Source organism: Olea europaea, chromosome 18, assembly GCF_002742605.1.
Source record: "Olea europaea var. sylvestris chromosome 18, O_europaea_v1, whole genome shotgun sequence".
Classification (NCBI taxonomy): domain Eukaryota; kingdom Viridiplantae; phylum Streptophyta; class Magnoliopsida; order Lamiales; family Oleaceae; genus Olea; species Olea europaea.
The window spans coordinates 26,327,776-26,349,434 of NC_036254.1; the positions used below are offsets into that span (position 1 = coordinate 26,327,776).

The following is a 21,659-nucleotide window of genomic DNA, read 5'->3' on the forward strand; positions in this document are numbered from 1 at the left end:
CAAATTAGCAAATTAAGTATATGGAAAATAGTAATTTACGTTCATTTTCTTTATTCCGTTATCGGTTGGTTATTGCATACAGTAGCAGTGTGTTAGTATACTTTTGTAATATTTTTGTTTATCAATTACCTATTAACAAATTTTTTTGTTTATCGAACATCATTTGCACAGGGTTCTAATATTTGAAATTTTGCATGATGAAATATCATCTGGACGACGCTGTCAGACAGATCCCTAGTAAAGTTACGTCAAATTATAACTTTACCAACTTCGCTTTGGTATTAGATTTGCTGGATGACAATCACGCGGACATATTACATCGATCATGTTTATAGCTATTGTATTCGTTGCGTGATGTACAGTGGTCTGGACAGCTGCTCGATGCCCTGCTATGTCGGTTGCTGAAGCCAGTTGACGGAGACGCCCTCCATTTTTATCTTGGGGGCAAGATAGCCACGTTCTCCATATTTGAGTTTGTCATCGTCACTGGACTGCGATGTACGGACAAAGCAAAGGCGAGGACCTGTGTACCGAGGAACAGGAGGCTGTTGAATGAATATTTTTATGGACAGACGACGGTTACTCTAGCGCAGTTGGGAGATGCATTAAGGAGATGTGATTAGATGTCTGATAGGCTGAAGTTGGGCTTAGTGCTTATCATCGAGAGCGTACTCCAGTGTCATCACAAGAAGACATCGATTGACATTTTCCATTTGGAGGTTGTTGATAATATTGATGCCTTCAACAACTACTCATGGGGCCGGAGATATTTTCTTGATACATTACGCGTGTTTAGGAGGGGATTTTCGATGCCAAAGAGGGATAAGCCCAAGCACAAGTACGATGCATATGGACTGTCATTGGCGCTGCAGGTATATGTTTAAGTTAACGAATTACCTACATTTTTTTTTATTGAATTCTATACATAATAATTGTAATTGCTTCAAATATGGGTATACGAGACTGTCCCCATCTTGGCCAGTCGGTATGCGAGGAGAGGAGAGACATGCTGTCCTCGGATGCATCACTGGCGAGTACAAGACAAGCCGCTTGCCAGACAGTTATTGGCTCTCCTCGACAATCCTGAGGTACGTATTATACAATTGCTATTTATGTTGTACGTCCTTTTACAATCTCAATACATAGTTATTAACTGTGACATATCAAAATGACAGCTTGAAGTTCTCACTGAATTGGCACCGTCGATCGAGGAGGAGAGTCAGTTTTATATTTGCGGATTGCCTCTTCGGACTGCGCGACGATCAGATGCCTTAGTCCAGGACGGATCGAGATAGGGTATGTTACTGTGCAGGATTTGTTGAATATCGCTTTGATCTTGTAATTAAGTGCTTCACTTGTAATATTTATTTTTTCAGGAGGATCGTTCAATACTACCTCCATCGAGGATGTCACCTCCACCGAGGAGATCACGTCCAGCAAGGATGTCACCTCCGCTGAGAAAATCACGTCCGGCTACGCCAGAGGTTCAAATGCCTAAGTCCAGTGTTGATCGAAATAGAGTGTGTTACTTAAAAATAATTCTTCCATTGTCATTTTAATTTATTTGTTAGGTTATTCATTTGTAATAGTTATTTTTTCAGGAGGGCCGTCCAGTATCACCTTCTACACCTAGTCCTCGTGCTTCGACGATTGATTTGTTCGAACTCCTGATGGAGATGAGAGGAGACATGGCAAAGTTACGGGATAATGTCGTGACACTACGAGCTGAGTTCGGGGACATGGCACAGTTACGATATGATGTCGTGATGTTACAAGCTGGGTTAGGAGACTTTCATGCTGAGGTTGCAGCGATATGAGATGACATAGTAGGCCTGCGTGGGACGGGCGATTATCGAGATGGAGGAGCTAGCGGAGGGACAGGTCACTATGGGGACGGAGGGACTGACGGCTATCGGGACGGAGGAAGTGACGGAGGGGTCGATGGTTATCAGAGGGGAGGCGGGTCAGATGGGGTATGTTGACTCATTGTGGCCATCAGTTGCTGCATTTCATTCGTTTTTAAATGACACGATCGGGATAGAGGAGCGAGAGAGGATACCTGTGGTGGAGGGAGTGCCCGTGCAGGAGATACCTGAGGATGTGGGGGTACCCGAGGAGGAGAGGGTACCAGAGGTGGAGGTGGTACCCGAGATGACGTCACCCGAGGCAGAGGGGATACCCGAGGAGGTGGGGGTGTCCCTGCAGGGGATACCTGAGGACGTCGAGGGGGTACCGGAGGAGAAGAGGGTTCCGGAGGTGGAGGTGGAGGTGGTACCCGTGCAGGGGATGCCGAGAGGGCACCGGAGGAGCAGAGGGTACCAGAGGTGGAGGTGGTACCCGAGAAGACGATAGTCTCACCGGACGTGGTCTTTATGTCGGAGGAGGTGATCTCGATAGCGAGCGAGGGGGTCGTCCCGATGGCCGGGGAGATGGAGATTCTTGAAACGCATGAGGAGAGGACGATGACTGTTGACGTGCTGGAGCGGGTGGTCGGCAAGAGGTTGAGGGTGTCATCACAGTACGTCGTTTCTCCCTTTACCGCGGAGGCGAAGAGGAGAAGGTTCGTCGACGGGACGCACCCGAATTTATTCAAGGAGGTGGACCACGCCAAGTGAAAAGCATTTGAGACGGAGTAGAGAGCACTGAAGCCTGGGTAAGTTTTGTATTTTATAGAATTAGTATAGTATGCAGACACTGACACATGTATACTTCTTGTAACTAAAAATTCTGTTCTTATTTTTTCAGGGCCAGCCGCACGATTGCTGAGAAGACGATCTCAAATGCTTACAAGTGGTTCCACGATATCACCACTTCGGGGGCTTGGCTCGCCGAAGATGTAACCGAAATGAAAATATTGTTATTTATTATGTATGTTCAAAATCAAATTTTTGAATGAAATTCATAGATTAACTCCTTTCTTTATTGGTGTTTCTTGATGTAGCACATCGACTTGACCATGGATTTGCTACGAGATCGAGCTGAAAGACATCCAAAATCGTTCAACATTCATGGCAGACTCATATTGAACACCGAGTTCATCTGTGTTGTTGAAATTGAGTACCAGTCGTTCCAAACTATGGGTAACGAGTACACGGTGCCGAAATATATGATGGAATGGGTTATAGGGATGTGGCCGAGTGTCGGAGAAAAGCCATGGGAGGGCTGTACGCATATGTACATACCAATATGTGTGAATCATCACTACATTGCAGTGGAAATCGTATTCGCCGACTCCACGATGTATGTGTACGACCCCAATCATTCATGCCTGACACAAGGTCAACTCGAGCAAAATCTAGAGTCGGTGTCTGTGATCGTTCTCATGATGGCTAGACGAGCGAACATCACTGTACAGGACATATTGGCCACCGTGCAGAACACGACGAGGGCGAGACAGCAAATATCGTAAGTGTTTGTAATTTTATTTTTGTCATTTACATCTTAGGTTCTAACTAATTTTTGATGTGCTAATACAACATTGTTTAATTGTAGGGGTGATTGCAGCATGTTCATCATCAAGTACATAGAATTTTTGAGTGTGGCATATAAGGTTGATGCAATCAACCAGGCATGGATACAAAATTGGAGAAATAAATTAGCATGTGATTTATTTGAATTTAATGGGGATCCATAAATAATTGTACATATTTTTACATTTATTTAAATATTCTACAGTTCATTCATTCATTTGTAATTACGAAAGAATTATAAAATGTTAATTATTTATGTAATATTTAAATATTTTTTTACAATTTATGTGTTTATTTATAATATTTGTGTGTATTGTGGTTAACGTAGTGTCTAAAAAAACTTCGATTTCAAATAATTAACATAAATAATATGCATAAATAATGTGTGTAACAAATGAAAGTAATGAATGAAATGTTTAAAAAAAACTAAATCTAATAATCCACATAAATAATATGCATAAATAATTAACGTCAATGTTATAAATAATTACACTGTCAATAGTTATTAAAATTACACATCCGTTACATTGTCATGAAGAGGAATCTGACTTGTACAATATCTTCTAGTGTGCCCTGTTGCACCACACTTACGAGGCTGGGGAAACTCTCCGGTAGATGGTATTCTAGACGTACGTGTACATCCAGGAGTACGTGGTCCAACTGCTGGTCGCAACAAGTTATTAAATGGGAGAATGTGGTCGGGAACTTCCCACTTGACTTCGTTTGGTACAGGAAATATTATTTTCGCATATGCTGCTCTCCAATAATCAGTCATGTAATACACACTGCATAAGGTGTGTGGTGGTAATTCTCTATGCATAGCCACTGTCACTGCATGTGTACACGGAAAATTCTCCAACTGAAACCGTCTACATGTGCATGTGTTATCATTCAACTTCACAATGTATCTAAAATTACGTGCACATCTCACGAAGAAGCGAAACTAATCCGGTGGATCTACATATACCTTTCTCGCCACATCTAGAGTTTTGAAGAGCTTATCTTCTTTAGCCAAGGTTAGCACGCTTGCACAAGTCTGTGATTCCTCACGTCGATCATGAAACACTGTTATAACTTGTCACGAATGTTCTCAATCATTGCGAGAATTGGTAACTCTCGATCTTTCTTGAATAAAGCGTTAAGCGACTCTGCATTGTTCGACGTCATCATGTTGTATCGACGTCATGAAAAATGTGATCGTGCCCAATGTTCAATCCCCATCTCTGTTAGATACTCCCATGCAGCATGCGATTTACTGTCTATTTCAACCATGAACTTATCAAACTCTTCAAAACTGTAAGCCTCTGCAGCTCTCCTAAACAACGCAACGATACCCTTGCTTCGATACTTGGTCTTCAGGTTTCCCTGTATATGGTACATACAATAACCATGATGTGCTTCGGGGAAGACTTTGGCGATACCATTTATTATTGACTGCCCTCGATCGGTTACGAATGCAAGATTTTCGACATCCCCAATTACTTCCCTCAACTTCGTGAAAAACCAACTCATCGCTACATCATTTTCTCCGTCGACTATGCCGAACGCAAGAGGGTAAATTTGGATGTTCACATTTTGGCATATTGCAATAATCAACTTGCCCCGTATTTCGTCTTAAGGGTTGTATCGTCGACTAAGATTAGGGGTCGCATTGCATTTCAAAATCCTCGAACACATTGTCCAAGGGCCATAAAAAATATTTGAACCGATTATCGTCATCCTTCTCAATAAAAAATGCCGACCCAGTATTAATTCTTCCCATATTATAGCAATACCTGATTAATGTAAATAAAAATAATCATAATTTAGATAATCTATTAAATATTAAATGAACAGAAAAATAAACAATTCAATTAAATAATTAATTACATATAAATAAACAATTGAAATAAAATAATTAAAATTTAAAATAACAAAGAAATAAATACTTAAACAATGAAATACCTAGATAATTTAACATAACTCTCCTCAGTCGAATCCATCAAATCCTCCAATGCACATTCTTTAGTTTTCTGATAGCTCATGACCACCCCGTACTCTCGTCATTAATGATGTCCGAAGGTCTGTAGATTGTTCGTGGATCCTGGAACTTGTGCATTATTTTTCGACCAATTAACCATGACCGGGCCTCCCTATGATCATTTCGACGAATACCCACTTCGCAAGTATGTTCCCGTGCATACTTACGGACTACAAAGAACTCATTCGTGTCCATCTTAGTCGCTCACAAACGCCAATGGCAACTGTCGTCAACGCAGATAATTATGTATGTCGACTTGTTTGATTTCTTCACTTTAAACTCGAAGTTATGTTTTAAAGCAATCCGATGCATAGCTTTTTGCAATTCTTTCTTTGATTCGAATAGTTGCTCAACATATACATCTTCATCATCGAGAACTACATGCGAACAGTTAGAGGACCGTGTACTTGGTCTGGCCTGTGAACTCCCACCAGACTCATGTCTCCTACGGGATAAAGCAATCAAATCCTCGTTTGTAAATGCGTTTTCATTCTCATTGTCTTCAACTATCGATGGAATTCTGTGCGTAATAATGTAATCATGGTGAGTAGCAGTGATCTCGGGAATAACCACATCATTTTCACGAACAATCTGAATTGTATCCCAAACACCATTTACATTACGATTCTCTTCATTTAAAACTTCATGTTCACCCTCGTAGACATTTTTTCCCAATAAAGTTACGCAAATAGGAGTCGACTTTCGTCCTTGGTTCAATTTAATTAGATGTTTCATTTCCACTTCAGAAGTAACTTTCATAGGTTGAATTGGAATGGTTGAATGCTTATGAAATAAAAATCCCAATTCCATATCGTACTGAGAGGGATCGACGTTAAGCATGTTTTGTATATCATGGTACATTTCTGCAAACGATGTACTCCTTATTATAAAAATTGTTTTAACCCCATCTCCTTCACTCGTCCATTTCCATTCCCACTGAGCATTTTCATTCATTTGAAATTCACCGAAATAACAAATTGGGACACATGCTGATGCCATATCCGAAGCTCTCGAAATGATCTTCCAGTTCTGGGGAGAATTTGCAAAACTTCGTTTCCATCGAGAATTGAATGAAGTTTTCCCGTATTTCGACTGGAGAATCTAATAGAGACGATAACTGGGCCGGCGGGAAACATCCAGCCCAAATTTTCGGGCCGATCGTTTAATCCTGAAATTTACGCTCGAATTTTTTATTTTTTCCCTTTTTCAATGAAATATGTTTAAATATTTATTTTACAGACACCTATAAATTTTCCTGTAAAATATATGCATACAAAGATGAATTTTTTTTTTTTGTTTTTGCTATAAAAAAAACTATACATCTGTGTTTAAATACAGTAAAATTCATCTGCCTATGTCAAAAAAAAGATTTAAAGATTCAAATAGTAAATTTAACTAAAACAAAATTAAAAATACGTATTTACACTTACCAATTTTCAGTGCCGAATGTGAGTATTGTTTCTTTGTTGAACCTTTGATAATTCTGGGAGATTTCAATATTCTAGCTGATGGAAGGAAATTTTTCTTTTTTACTGTATTGGAGAAACTGATAAGCAAAATTGATTTTGAAATTTACGTATGGAAGTGACTGAATTTATTTAAACTTTTAAGGGTATTATTATTTTTCAAAGAATTGATACATTTTTGTAAGTGTGAAACATAAATAAGGGTATAATTGTCTTTTTATTGACAAGAGGCCAATGTGGTTAATACAAAAATAAAAATAAAAATGGTCAAACTGCAAAATTGATTGTTTGACTAAGCCAATTTAAAAAGTACCCCTCATTGATAGATTCCTTTCAATAAGGTGCATCAGTAGAGACCATAGCATCTTTATATGTTTTAGGTTCACCTTCAACAAGATATGTAAAGAATTCTTCTCCAAATGATTTCTCTTTCCTAATTCTTTTACTCCTCCTAAGTTGATGTACAATTTTACCTTCTAAAGATGAACTAGATGGAGTACTATTTAAAAATACCTTCTTAGAAGTCAAGGGTTCACTTGTGATTGTACGTAGGGAAGAACATGTGGAGTAACTCGGGATCAACAATTCTATAATTTCTATTTATAAAGAAATGTGGTGTGATTATAACCACCCTTTTTTATTACAATATTTCGGCTTCATAAAATCATATTTATGAAATTAAAGACAAAATTGGACATTTACTTTAACGCGTTTCGCGCTATTACCCTTAATGTGGTTAATTTTATCTAATCATTATTATTATTGGTATCTAGAAAATATTTAAATACGTGATCAGGACAACCCCCACAACTCACCAACTAAAAGGGACCCACATAAAGCTAGTATTTATGTATGTTAAAAGTTTTTTTTTTAGTCAAAAATGATCGTGTTTTCAAATTGGGTAATTTAAAATCCCTAACTTGTTTGTTGCGGATTAAAATCTTAATTTTAATTTAAATTAAAATTAATAATTAATTTTATGGAATCCAAAACATTTCAACATATATTTAATAAACTATTATCAAAATTTATTAAAAGTTCGATTATAATTCCCATCAAACAGGATAAAGGTTATTGAGCTATAACAGTTTCGAATTTAGAAGAATATTTTCGTTTTATATTCTCTCATGTAAGGGTGGAACTAGAAGAATAGAGTTATGGAGACAAAATTCACAAAATCTTAATTGCGGGGTAATTTTATTTATTTATTTATTTATTTTTGGGAAATCTTGAAAAATCCATTGCAAAATATTGGATTTCAAATTTAGTGCGAGGGCCACTGCCCACTATAGATATTCCCATTCTTTTGTGACAAATAATTAATTGGATTTATCATGTTGTATCAATCAAGTCTATATTGAACTCTATTAGCTCAAAAACAAAACCAATAACATTATAGCAGCGTTTGGCATTTATTAAATTAAATTTTATTTTTCTCTCTTCCATTTCAAAGCATACAATCTCTTATAAAATAATATTACACGTAAGCTGAAACTTTTCATTTTTTATCAACCACACATTCTTTAAAAATAAATATTATTTTATCCATTAAAATTAGAAATAATGGAGTCCAAACGTAGGCTACGCAAGTCTAATCATCTCCATTTATACAAAATATATTTTATGTAATGTATATATTTATAGATTATTTTATAGAGATAGCTAAGACATTTGAACAAATTGATCTAATACTGACAAGCTAGAGTTCAATGACTGAATTGAAATTGAGACAGAAGTTTCAACTAATTCATGAGCAATTTGGTGACTTCAAATTCCGTGCTAGATATATTTTCGCAGAAAGTGACTTCGCACTCATGTTTATAAATTGAAAAATACTTTTTGTACATAATTATTCACATAATGTTTTACAGAATGACGATGTGTCAAAATTTAAGTGAGAAAGTTATTTGATTCATGAGATTTTGTTCCAATTAAATTTCGCCACATCATTTGTTGCCTTTCATAAAATAGTTAGAGAATGAAATTCTTCAATTCCTAAAAAGCATAAACTCTATCAATCTTTGTACATCTAAAAATATTCTATTCAATCCTCATGTAACATCTCACTAACAAGACGAAATGAGTTTTAATCAAACTATGATAACAGAATGTGACTCTAACTTTACCAATCGCTATGTACCAATATAAAAATCAAACAAGTAAAGGTAAATAAAAATGAAGAAGATGTATTTGTTCTACTAACATCTTTTAGCAACTAATTTTGAAAATAATTTATTAATAAGTTTCATGGTAAATATGAATGTAATTTAATATTTAATATTATTAATTCTTGTTTAAACTTATATATTAACTTGTTTTAAATATATTACTATAACATCAATAGGTAAGCGTGGATTAAAATCGAACCACACCGCAAATTATGGTTTAGTTTGATTTAGTTCAAAAAATAAAATAATTTATTTTGATTTGAAAAAGTTCCAAACCGAATGAAATGATTTGAATTGAAAATATAACACAAACTGTGCAAATCAAATTGGTTCACTCCTCGTTTACCTCTTAGAAATGAAAACATTGAAGGTTAAATTCGTCCATTTACATAATACGAGAGCCCACATACAAGAACAATGAGATGATGGGGAGGCATTCCGCAAAGTGGCATTTTCGTCGCGCAAAACGCCAGTTGATTCAATAATTTGAGATTGTTCGATCGAACAACGAACACGTCCACCTCGCCAGCGAGTTTCCCGGTAACCTTACAATCATTCGGAGGCATACGTCCCCGATCTTGGATCAACCGTTACAATTTTAATTTTTCTCGATCCAATACCTAAATCAGATTCTCATGAATTCTTATCTTTTCTGGGATTTAATTGATTGAATAAGAGTTAATATTAGCTAGTTTCTAGAAACTTGTGTTAAGTTTGATGGATAACAATTTGAATTATGGTGGATCGTAGGTGATTTGTGAGATTTTCGATTGCGTAAAATGAGTCAAGTATTCGAAGGTTACGAACGCCAATACTGTGAGCTGTCTGCTAATTTATCAAAGAAGATCACATCAGCTACTCTCCTTGATGGAGGTGAGAAAAAGGTGTTATTGGTTACATATAATTGTTGTACCATTATCCATTTTATGTTATTTTGGTTTTTCGTTATACAATAATAGGATGTTGTACGAGAGTTTCATAGCATGCTTTCATTTGTAATGGAGGCAATCATGAACCATTTTGTTTTTTGAGATGCACGAGAGATGCAAGAAGAATCATGTTGAGCTTCCTGCAATGTAGGAAACAAAATTTAATTTACAATCAGAAATAGTATTTCGGGCACATTGATCTACATGCGTGCGCGTTCCCTATTCTTTGCGTTTTATCTTCTAAGGATTTTGATGGAAAAGGAAATGTTTCATAAAATTGACACAACATATATGATGTATATATATCCATGATCTATTGTGTGAATGTACAAGGATAAGGATTTCTGGGGAGTCTACTTATTCAAAAATATCTTTCTTCCACAAAAGATATAAGATATATCACCTTATAAATTAAAATGTGATGTGTCTTGGAAGTTGCTCAAACAAAATGTTGCTTAAATGGTTTTGATATGGTCTTGGCAATCATCAGAAGTGCACACGGGGTAGTGGGATATCTGACTTCGTGTGATGCCACTCTATTTGAGCTCTGACTTCGTGTGATGCTACTCTATTTGAGCTCTTTTTGATTTTCTTCTTACTTATTACTCTGACAGCTCATTTTGCATGAACAATCCATCATCTTATTTTTCCAGGCCCTCATTGTTATATACTCAGCCATACTCCTATATTTGGAACTAAGCGTCCCTGATGCAAGGAAATGATTTCACGTGGCTATTTCCCCTTCTTGGTGCATGTTTTTTGAAGTTTAATCTGGTAGCTAGAAAACATTAGTTGCTTTACTGAGTCCTGGTTTCTTGCTGGGCTGGATAAACTTTCATGCTGATAGCAACCCAAAATGAGGACTTGGTTTTGTATTAGCATAAGTTACCTAAAAAAATTTATGTTATAAGCGTTCTGCTCAAATATATTAAGAACTCTATGAAGATCTATATCCTCCACCGTGATTTTAATATCTCCTTGTTCTTCTGCTTTAGCGTTCTATAATCTATGTACTGTTTTTCCTGATTTATTTTTTACATTAGTGTAACATTGATTTATAAAAATTTATTATATGGCTTCCATGCTTCAGTGGTCTATATGTTCAGTTTACAGCCACTTTTTGAACAGCCAAGCGTGGCATACAGGGATTATTCCATTTTTATACTACAAGAAATTATTAAAAGGGAGTTAATCCTCTGTGAACTTTTAGTGAACTGAAGTAATAAACAGTCTTATATTGTAGGGAGTATTCCACCTTGATATTTTCCTGATGAAATGACGTTATAATTTATGCCAAGAACTCGGTGAGGATCAATGAGAGGATGTTTATTTTCTAATTTGAATAATCACAGTTTAAAGCGTTTAGATTCTTGAAAATGCAACAGATAGAATCTGCTCAGGCAAATGTGTTTTCACATTTCAGTTCTTGATCTGAGCTCCTCGTGCATAATTCATGTTCATTTTTTACTGATTATGATTGGTGATCCTGTCTTCGTCAATTACAGAACACAAGAAACAAAAAGTCTCTGACATAAAAGGCGGATTGGAGGATGCTGAAGCACTGGTAAATTATTAATGAGCACATTCAAATTTCTATGCATTTATACAACTTTTTAGACTAACAAACTGCTTTGGCTAAATTTTGAAGATTCGTAAAATGGACCTTGAGGCTAGGAGCTTGCCTCCCAGTGTGAAGGCTACCCTTCTTGTCAAGTTGAGAGAATATAAAACTGATCTGAACAATTTGAAAACTGAAGTGAAGAGAATCACATCTTCTAATGCCAACCATGCTGCAAGGGATGATTTGTTGGAATCGGGAATGGCAGATACGCAGATGGTACTTATGTCCTTCATTTCCCCATTCTATGGTGATTAATGGATTAAACGATTTTATTTTACTTTTATTGACGAGTTGGCTAAAATTAGGACTTTTAAATAACTTGATGTGCTTTTGGTTTCTTTTGAAGTGCTTTTCTGTTTTGTCCTTGCTTCACACAACACTGGAGGCCACCACTACCTGGCTTTGTGCATCTCCCTTTTATTCTATTTGGAAGGATGTAACTAGTGCTGCGTATTCACTAGATTGCTTAATACACCTGTACCTGCATGTATAGACTAATGGAAGTGGGCTTAATCATATTTACACTCACATAGTTTTCTTGAGTTCATATACTCCAGGTATATGATCAAAGATGTATTTAGATACCTAGAACTTCTTCTTCTCTTTCTCTTCATTTGTCTTTTTTGTCCTTGTTTAATTTTCCAGAGGTTTAAAGCTCTGCCCAGACTTCAAAATATTATCCTTTGACCCTTACCTTCTCCATAAATGCCAACAATGTTTCCTTGGACTTAAAACTGCATACAAGGCTCCAAAAGATCATTAATAATCTTCTCGGTTCTGTTTCACAGCACACAGTGAACCCCATAAATTAGTATTTCTTTTGCGTACAGCCTGCAACCCTTGTACACATCCACTGACCATCTTGAATTTTCCCTCTCTATGACATTGAAATGCACAGATATGTATACAAATTGTTTCTGCTCCATTGACTAGAACTTTTTTTTGATAAGTAACTCCATTGACTAGAACTGATGGACACTTTATGCTAGTATGCCTACTACATTTTCTCTCTCGATATCATTTAGATTAGACATGCTTAAATATAGAGGATCATCTGGCTAGAAAGCGAGAGTACAGTAATGAAAATATTTGTCTGATGTCGATGTTATACTTATTTGGCAGCAGAATATTGCTTCTAATTGTAGTTTTGGCTTCAGCTACTAGCGATATATGAAGAGATGGCTTGTTTTAGATTTCTTTTTAAGTAGCCTTGGTGGTGGGCAAACTGTGTCTGAGCTTTTTTATCTTGCCAATTATTTCTGTGTTTCTCTTATAGGAGCTTCTTGCGATTTTGGGTGCTTGCTTTCTTTGTCTTTCCAAACCATGGATCTGTCACTTTGTCAGATACTGACCCTTGACATTTATGTAGTGGATGACAAACTTTTGCTCCAGATGTACTTACCTATATACTGGTGCTATTATACAGGCATCTGCTGATCAAAGAGGAAGGTTACTCATGTCAACTGAGAGATTAAATCAATCTAGTGACAAGATCAGGGAAAGTCGAAGAACGATGCTGGAAACTGAAGAGCTTGGAGTTTCAATTCTTCAAGATTTGAGCCAGCAACGTCAATCTCTTCTACATGCACATAATTCAGTACGTCTTATTTTCTGAGTTAATGTTTTTCATGCCTCTTGGTTCTATTTTGCTGAAAGTATCAGACGAATGTTTTGTGCTCTAAGAGGCAAATATCCTAAATTGAACAGAGGCTCTTAGGCTGTTCGTTGTAAAGATCAGATGATCATATAATTTCCCTTTATGCAGCTTCATGGAGTGGATGACAACATCAGCAAGAGCAAGAAAATTCTTACTAATATGTCCAGAAGGATGAGCAGGAACAAATGGATCATTGGTTCTATCATTGCAGTCTTAGTCATAGCAATTATTTTGATTCTTTACTTCAAGCTTACCCATTAACTTGTTGGCCTGAATATTTGGGATCCTGCGCATTGCATTTTTTGTGAGGATAAGTGTGAATGTTTTCAGGTAATTTGGTCTATGTACTACTTGTGCTCAAGTTCCTGACCTTGTGCACGGGCTTCTTCATTTGTGTTCCTCAATTTCTTGTACTGGTTGGTAATGCTACATTTTCCATTGTGTTTGTGTGTATCACGTTTCACTTTAAATGTTACATGGTTGTCGATTTGGCATTCTTGTCTAAGACTTTCTTTCTAAATGTTTTGTCGAGCGTGACAGTAATCGGTCATATACCTATGAATTACATATATTCTAACAGCATAGAATAAGTTCACTCTTATCATTCTGGGATAAGTTCACCCTCGGGTGAAGAATTCATCTTGGCTATTCAACCTTCCTCTCTTTGTCTTCTGAAGCTAGTCGTCGATTCATTACTCTGGATAATAAAGTCCGTGCATGAAAACCAGTATCGTCATTAGGATACTCATTTCTTAGAAGCATCTGCACCCAAGTGAACTCTTTTGAGTACCTCGGTTGTGAGATTTCTAGCGATATAATTGCTGCTAGGAAGGTCACGTTCTTGTGAATGAATTTCCAGGGATGCGCTGTTTGATGTATGTGAAAAAGCTTTGCTCAAGATAGTACCATTCGCCCTCTCTGTTTACGAGTCTACAAGTTTTAACATCTCATTGACAATCAATGGCTCGACAAGATAGTCAGCTGCTCCTAATCTCAGGCACTTAACAACAATCGAGACCTGACCTTGAGCCAACATCACTATTAAAAAGAATGACGACCAAACTAAAACTCGAGCATCTAAAATCAGCAGAACTGGTGCTCACTGATCACAGGAATGTGTTGCAAGTCTTTATCCCTCGCGATGTATTTTAACATCTATCCTTCAGACATACGAAGGTCGACTCCAGAAAGAATATCATCTATATCGGGCTGCATTCAGGCATCAATAACCTGTCTATGCGACCTGCCGAAGTCACTGCAGAGCAAGATTCATCCACAGTAAGCATCAGTATAAGAACATCAACTTCTGAAACAAATGGCTGAATTGATACAGGAACAAATCGCATGATAAATTATAGTTTGATAACACTCTTGATGCACTTTACATGGTCATTGTATATCAGGAGTTGATAGTATTGCTGAAGTTCATATAAGTTACAGAAAAGTAGAAAATTTGTATGATCTTCCAAAATTTGGTCTACCAGCTATTCAAGGCTTGTTCACCAGGACTTTTGATACTATTTTACGTAGAAAGGCTTTCCAATGAAGTGATCTTAAATCAACTTTCTATAAAAGCTCTTCTAACCATTAGTACTTTAGAGCACGTGTGATTTGACATGTAGACGAACAAGATTTTTAACCTTTTTTCTAGATTATAATGTATAGTACTATTCACCAAATATGCATTATGGCAAACAGAACAAACGGCAAAGTTAAAGATGATATAACGATCCATCGGCAATTCAACAAATCCCCGACGCTTCTTCAGCTATATATTCCAAGCCCCCAAGAGCGTAAACATCGTTCTATTGAGAAGCACCTAGTTCTTTTACATGAGATAAAAATCTTTATTACCCAAATGAACAATAAACAAAATGAAATCATTCCTCGTGCTACATTGGGAACTTGCCAAGTCCGTCCATAAACCATCCAATGGTAGAGGTAAAATTTATTCCTGAAAATCTTTAGGTAAGCTGTAAGAGTCAACGAACACGACCAAGACTTAAACCAGCATATTGCCTTCTGAAGAAATGCAAGAGGATAGATGACAGCAGCAGTAACAATCTTAAGTCTCAATCGAAATTAGATATTTTTATACACCTGAAGTTTCCTCTGCATTTTTTATAAAGCCACTCTGAAGCTCAACGAAGAAGAAAAGCATCAACTCCCTGTCAAAGACAATATATTCTTTTAGAAGTAACTCATAACAAGTAACTTCTTTTTATTACTAATAAGTGTAACTAATCTAAACATCTGAAACATGTCCTAAATGCAGAGCAAATAAGATCTTGAGCAACTGAACAAACACTTGCTCAGTTATCCACATTGCTCTCTGTAACAACACTATCCAGGAACATTCAGGTCATAACAGTACAATTAATTCTCCTTGAAATCGGCCTGGGCATTTTAAATGGAATCGAACTTCCCGAACCAAAACTGAAGGTTCTGGTCCGGTTCCAAAAATAAATAAATAGGAACTGGAACCGGAACTGACCGTTTCTTGGTTTCAAAACCAGAACTGTGGATATACCTAAATGGAACAAATTTTTTATATAATTTTTTATTTATAATTTATAGTCTGGGTAAAAAAATACAAAGCCTAAAAACCCTAATTTGGGGAGTAATTTGTCTAAAACACTAGACAACCCTAAGAAATCAAGAGTGGTTCTTACTTTTATGCCCTGCCTCACATCATATTGTTGCATTCCAGAGGTTAGTAAATGTTAATCTTTACAATTTGGGCTTTCTATGAATCAAAAAGTTCAAGCTAGATTGTGTTATAAGTTGATGAATCAATGCATTCATTCTTTGCAATTCGAGCTCTTTTACTTTCTTGCATTGTCTACTAACTCAAGTGAATTTTCTAATTTTTTTATAATGCATGACAATTGAACTTGATATATTCATAGCTTAGGTTGTTGTATACATTTTTGGTTATCTTCAATTCATGATTCTCTTTTGAAATATAATTTTTCCTTTTTTATTCAAACAAAGCGAGTTCAATATGTGGACTATAATTTCTTGATACGATATAATTATGTACTTCATAAGTAATTTTTATATCAGTTCGTTTTAAGGGTAGAATTTAAGCATTCTTCATAATTGAATTATAGGACCTAGCATGGCTCATTTATGAATTGAATAAAAATAAGGCCTGTTTGATAGAATTTATTTGGGAATAATGAGTAATTGAACAGTATTTTTTTGGAGAATGTATGGTTAAAATATAAGGAAACTTTATTGGTTTGTGTGTAGAATATTTTATTGTGTAAATATGTAGTAAAAAATGATACCGCAACAAGCAATTTAAATTTTTAAAGGATGACAAACAGAGACTTAATTAAGAAAAAATAATTCTTTCTCAAGCAGTAATTAATTTTTAATACTTCAATTTTCTCCTCTTTTGTGGTCTTTAGTCCCCACTATTTTAATTGAAGATTTTCTATCTAGATTTTCTCCCTAACACAAATATTGTCAAGTACTAATATGTTAGGTATACGTATTGAAAGGGCTTATATGAAAATGTTTATTAAATGCATACAGAAAAATGTTATGGTTAGAACCGAAATTGAATCAGAACAAATGGTTCGGCTTTGGGTTTGGTTCCAGTTACAAGGACAAGAATGGTTCCATTTATGAAATATCCAAAGTATAATGGGTGGTTCCGGATATTGAAGTACCCGAACTGAATCACCCGACACCCAAGCCTACATTGAAATGATATTTGCAACAGAAATAGATATACAACGATGCAGGTCAGATGCAATAATGAGAAAACAAATTATAGACAAGTAAGCCTGGCCTGATTTATTCAATAAGTGCTTAAAAGAACAATAAAAGTGATTTGTTATGATAGATGGATAAATACGAAGCTATTTATTGATCAACTAGCGCTTTTTTTTTTTTCCCCCCTACCTCCCACAAAAAAGTGTGAAAAACAAAATATGTTATTGCAGCACAACCAACACGTTTGCATATGGCAGCTTTGGCAAGAGTTTTAGTAGCAACACAATAACTCAATTAGCCAATTTTTATTGTATATGAGCATAAATCTATAGTACGATCATTTAATAAAATGAATTTGCTAAATAAAAAAATATTAAAACAATGAGATATATGACACATTAATATCTGCAATAATCCATATATACGTCTTGTTACAACTGACCATGACGGAAAGACCCATTTCTTCTTTATTTTTGTTTTTCGTCCCTGTAACTTTACTTCTATCATTTTAATCCCTTCATTTAACTTTCCCATTTTATACTTCCCCCAGGACGGGAGAAATTAGGACAAACAGTTAAATTACAGCTAATTTGTCATCAAACAGTTAGATGAACATGGCAGTCGTTCATTATGCACTCTAATCTTATGACAATATAGTAAATGAGAATGCCAAATCTATTCGATGTTCACCTGTATATCATAGCTCTACAACCAAGTTTATTGTAGCTTGCATGAAGGTAAGGTTTTATCTTACTAAGAAGACATTAATCGCGAGTAAGAGAATTGGTTAAAAAGTGCAAAATGATGAAAACCGTAACTAATAAGCAAAGAGAACTGGGAAAAGAAGGAACATCAGGCTTATCACAAAGTATAAACAGGTTCAGAAGACAAAAATGAAAAACTGGAAAGTGCAAATCGGCAGCATTATTTATCATATTCAGTAAAATTAGAATTTTCAGCAAATAATGGCAATAATGGCAAAACAATAAACCCTAAAGGAGGGATTAAGATTTTTAAACGATTTCCACCAATTAATCCGTATTTATTAGCAAAATATACCAGATAACAGGCTACGGTAAATTTAATTGTAGATATGAAAATGAGCTAAGGACTAAAAAAAAAATTGAAGATAGGATGTATGTTAAGCTCAATACATTTTCTTTTTCTATAATTATGAAGAAAACTACCTTCTAGACATAACAAGACACGTTACATACATACTTGCCAATATTGTGAAACGACCAACATGAATGTGGCCCAACGTTATTTGGTACCATCCAAATCAGTCAATGTTAACTTCTTAGAACTTGCCAACCACCAATTAAATGAGAACCCCAAGAAAGTAAAAGTACAAGAAGCTGCTAATTGAGATGCATGTAAATGAAGATAATACCCAGGTACGGAAATTGGGAAAAAAGAAGAAAGAAAACACCAACACTGGAAAGCAAAACAAACGGTTAACTTCTTAGAACTTGCCAACCACCAATTAAATGAGAACCCCAAGAAAGTAAAAGTACAAGAAGCTGCTAATTGAGATGCATGTAAATGAAGATAATACCCAGGTACGGAAATTGGGAAAAAAGAAGAAAGAAAACACCAACACTGGAAAGCAAAACAAACGACTTGTATGTGAGTAATAAACAAAATACACATGTTTCACTTCAAGAACATGTCAAGGTTTCCAAGGAAGAATCACAAAGTCCAATTATAGACATCCAAAATGAACGCAAAAATTCAACAAAAGATAAAAGACCTATAACGAGTAAAAATTAGAAACATGTTTGTGCTATAATATTGCTCGTGAATAACAAAAGAAATGACTCAATACAGAAACATGCAAACTTTCCCACACCATAAAGAGATAGACTGTGCTAACTCCATCTATCACATATCTGGAATTTAAATTGTAATATCTTCATATACTTAACAGCCAATTTTCCCCATCAAAACTTTTTCTAGTAATGCTTCAAAATCACGCACAAGTATAGGCGATCAAACTACAAAGCACAAAAAATCTAAAAAAAAATCGTAAGAAGATGGAACTAACATGTGTAGATGTTAAACCTTGCACACTCCTATAAACAGCTTTGTATGCTTAGTAAGAAATGGATGGATCATTTAATTTAGCAAGTTAGCTGAATTAACATATTATTAGTTTAAACTAAAAACCATAAGACTAAGAATAACAGAAATATTGCACAACTTAGAAGTATCTAAGGGGTTTTTGTTGTCTTCTTAAAGAAAATTTGCAAGAAGATACTACTACTATCTTGTGGATTTTCATATAACCAGGATCAGTTTCTTTTAATTTCTCTTTTTTCAGAATTCATAGAACATGGATACTGATTATTAAAACTAAAGAACATTCTTTATGAGAACCAATTGATAAAAACATTAACCATAAAATGAAACAAATAATAAAATCTGAAATAGGATTCAATTTCTAAAACACAGAAAGCAAAACTACACACCAAAAAACAAGTACTAATTCATCGCAATTCATACCTCTTCAAAATTTGATTGCAACACAATAAAATGACAAAGAGATCAATAAGATCGTCTCATCATTCGCTTTGGCTTCTTCACAAAACTTAACCTTAACTTTTTAAGAGTTCTTCTCTTCCTGGCCATCTTCTCGGGTAGTGTCTCCCTTTTCTTCTCCTTCTTCACTGCAGTAGGCTTCTTCTTCACAAACCTAGGATCCACCTTATATTCCTTTGGCTCGACAGCTACCCCACGACTCTCGGCCTCTTTATAAAGTGCATTAGCTTTATCTACACGTCCATATGCACACAACTTTCCCATTAACAAGTCATAGGTCTTAATCCCCGGTTTGCACCCATCCTCTTTCATTTTTGCAAAAACACTTATAGCATGATCAATCCTCTCGATCCCGCACAATATCTTCAAAAACTCATAATATGCCTTCTTATCCAATGCATCCCCATATCCTGCAGATTTCATTCTATCGATCATCTCATCACCTTCACCCACCCTAGCTGCCTGATATAAACTCTTCGTGAGCACAAGAAATGTAGTTTCATTTGGGTAACACCCCCATTCCCCTATCCTATGGAACAGTTTCATTGCATCCTCAGTTTTCCTGATCTTACATAAATTGGTAATCAACACATTGAATGTCTCCACATTGCGAGGAACACCATGTCTTTCCATCTCGATCAACACATTCTCCACTTCGGATTGAAGCCTAAACGGATCCTTCTTCCTACACAAATGACAAACGCAAGCTAAAATTGCATTGTAAGCAAGTGTACCTATCTCGAACCCTCCCCGATACATCTCACCGGCCAATCTTTTTGCTTCATCCAATTTTTCATCAACACACCAGCCCTTAATCAGAACATCACAAATATACTCATCCGGGAAGAACTCACTTGACAGACTCTTCACCATTTTTTCAGCATAGCTCGCATATCCATGCTCACAAAGACTCGAAACAATCAACTTCAAAGAATCCATATTTCTCAAAAACCCATAATCCTTCTCCATACGCTCAAACAATGCCACCACTTGTGCAGGTCTACCAGCCCGAACAAGCCTGTCTACGAGGGCCTCCAGACATTTCGACCCAGCTATTCCATGGCCGTCGACCAGCACTTCATGGGTAGCCTTAAAATCCTTCCTTCTTCCGAAGAAATCAACAAAATAAGAGTAAACCTCATCAGTGGGCTTGAAGTCAGTCCTTGAATTTGCCCATTTGAGGAAATCAATGACGCCACGACCAGCATCAGGGGAGATATTGAGAGTATTGAGGATCACAGAAGGGGTGAGAATAATGTGAGAGAATGAAAGGTCCAGTCTTTGTGGCAAAGGAAGAGGTTCTGAATCTGGGTCTTTCAGAAGCTCGCTAGAAAGGCTTTCTGCTACAAGATTTTCTTCTGGGTTTTCTTCGACGGGCTTTGTTCCATTGGCAGTGGGGCCAGTTTGCACAGAAAAGGATCGGAGAAAAAGGGGTTGTAGGGAGAGCAAATGCGCATTAGTAGTGGATGAGAACGACTGAAAAAAAGGTTGTTGCAGCTGCTGTGGCGGCGGCGGAAAGTTAGATCGATAAGGAAGTAGAGAATTGGAGTGAGTGGAGAAGCAACGGAGGAGGAGTTTACGCAGGTGAACTGAATGTAGTGGATTGGTGGGTTTAGGCATTTTTAGTGCGCGTACTGCGTGTTTTAGAGAGGGGAAGGGCTAGACAGAAATGAGAAATAGAGAAGAAGGGTTTTGGGGGATGGCGGGTTTCGGGTTGAAGTGGCGTAGGAAGACCAGATGTATGTGACAAATTCCATAATGTGAAATAGCGTAAATTATACTTCCTCTCCAGTATTAATCATATAATTATTTTTTAGCTTTATTCAATCAAGTAACTATATTTTAATTTATTTCAATCAAGTAGTTACATTTTAACCTAATTCACTTATGGACCTTGCTACATGTACATCAAAGTGCATATAAGGGATTACATGTCTGCGTTTTATTCTACCACTTGCCAGTTTAAAATACAACCAACTTTTTCCATCAAATCTTTTCTCTCCGTATCATTTCCGATAACCACTTATGTACTATTTTTATGTACAAATAAAAAGTCCTTAA

At 36.1% G+C, this 21,659-nt stretch overlaps 3 protein-coding genes across 4 annotated transcripts; 2 read left to right on the plus strand and 1 right to left on the minus strand.

Moving 5' to 3' along the window:
• The first annotated feature begins 1,857 nt into the window (after positions 1-1,857).
• LOC111366931 lies at positions 1,858-2,352 on the plus strand. The gene has a single exon (XM_022987613.1). It carries the CDS (start codon positions 1,858-1,860, stop codon positions 2,350-2,352), a length of 495 nt encoding a protein of 164 aa, XP_022843381.1.
• Positions 2,353-9,504: 7,152 nt separating this feature from the next.
• On the plus strand, positions 9,505-13,836 carry LOC111367985 (vesicle transport v-SNARE 13-like). The gene is made up of 6 exons (XM_022989143.1): positions 9,505-9,664; positions 9,875-9,997; positions 11,559-11,617; positions 11,702-11,890; positions 13,101-13,271; positions 13,440-13,836. The coding sequence occupies exons 2-6, from the start codon at positions 9,904-9,906 to the stop codon at positions 13,590-13,592; spliced, it is 666 nt and encodes a 221-aa protein (XP_022844911.1). The 5' UTR covers positions 9,505-9,664; positions 9,875-9,903; the 3' UTR covers positions 13,593-13,836.
• Positions 13,691-21,344, minus strand: LOC111367984 (pentatricopeptide repeat-containing protein PNM1, mitochondrial-like). Of its 2 annotated transcripts, XR_002697928.1 has the most exons (3): positions 19,563-21,344; positions 15,432-15,499; positions 13,691-14,586 (listed from the first exon to the last, which is right to left on the minus strand). XR_002697928.1 is itself a non-coding variant. In XM_022989142.1 (2 exons), exon 1 carries the CDS (start codon positions 21,216-21,218, stop codon positions 19,605-19,607), a length of 1,614 nt encoding a protein of 537 aa, XP_022844910.1. In that variant the 5' UTR covers positions 21,219-21,344; the 3' UTR covers positions 15,044-15,499; positions 19,563-19,604. The 2 variants fall into 2 exon arrangements, 1 of the variants encoding a protein (XP_022844910.1); XM_022989142.1 differs by lacking the exon at positions 13,691-14,586 and having other exon boundaries at positions 15,044-15,499.
• Between the last annotated feature and the right edge of the window lie 315 nt (positions 21,345-21,659).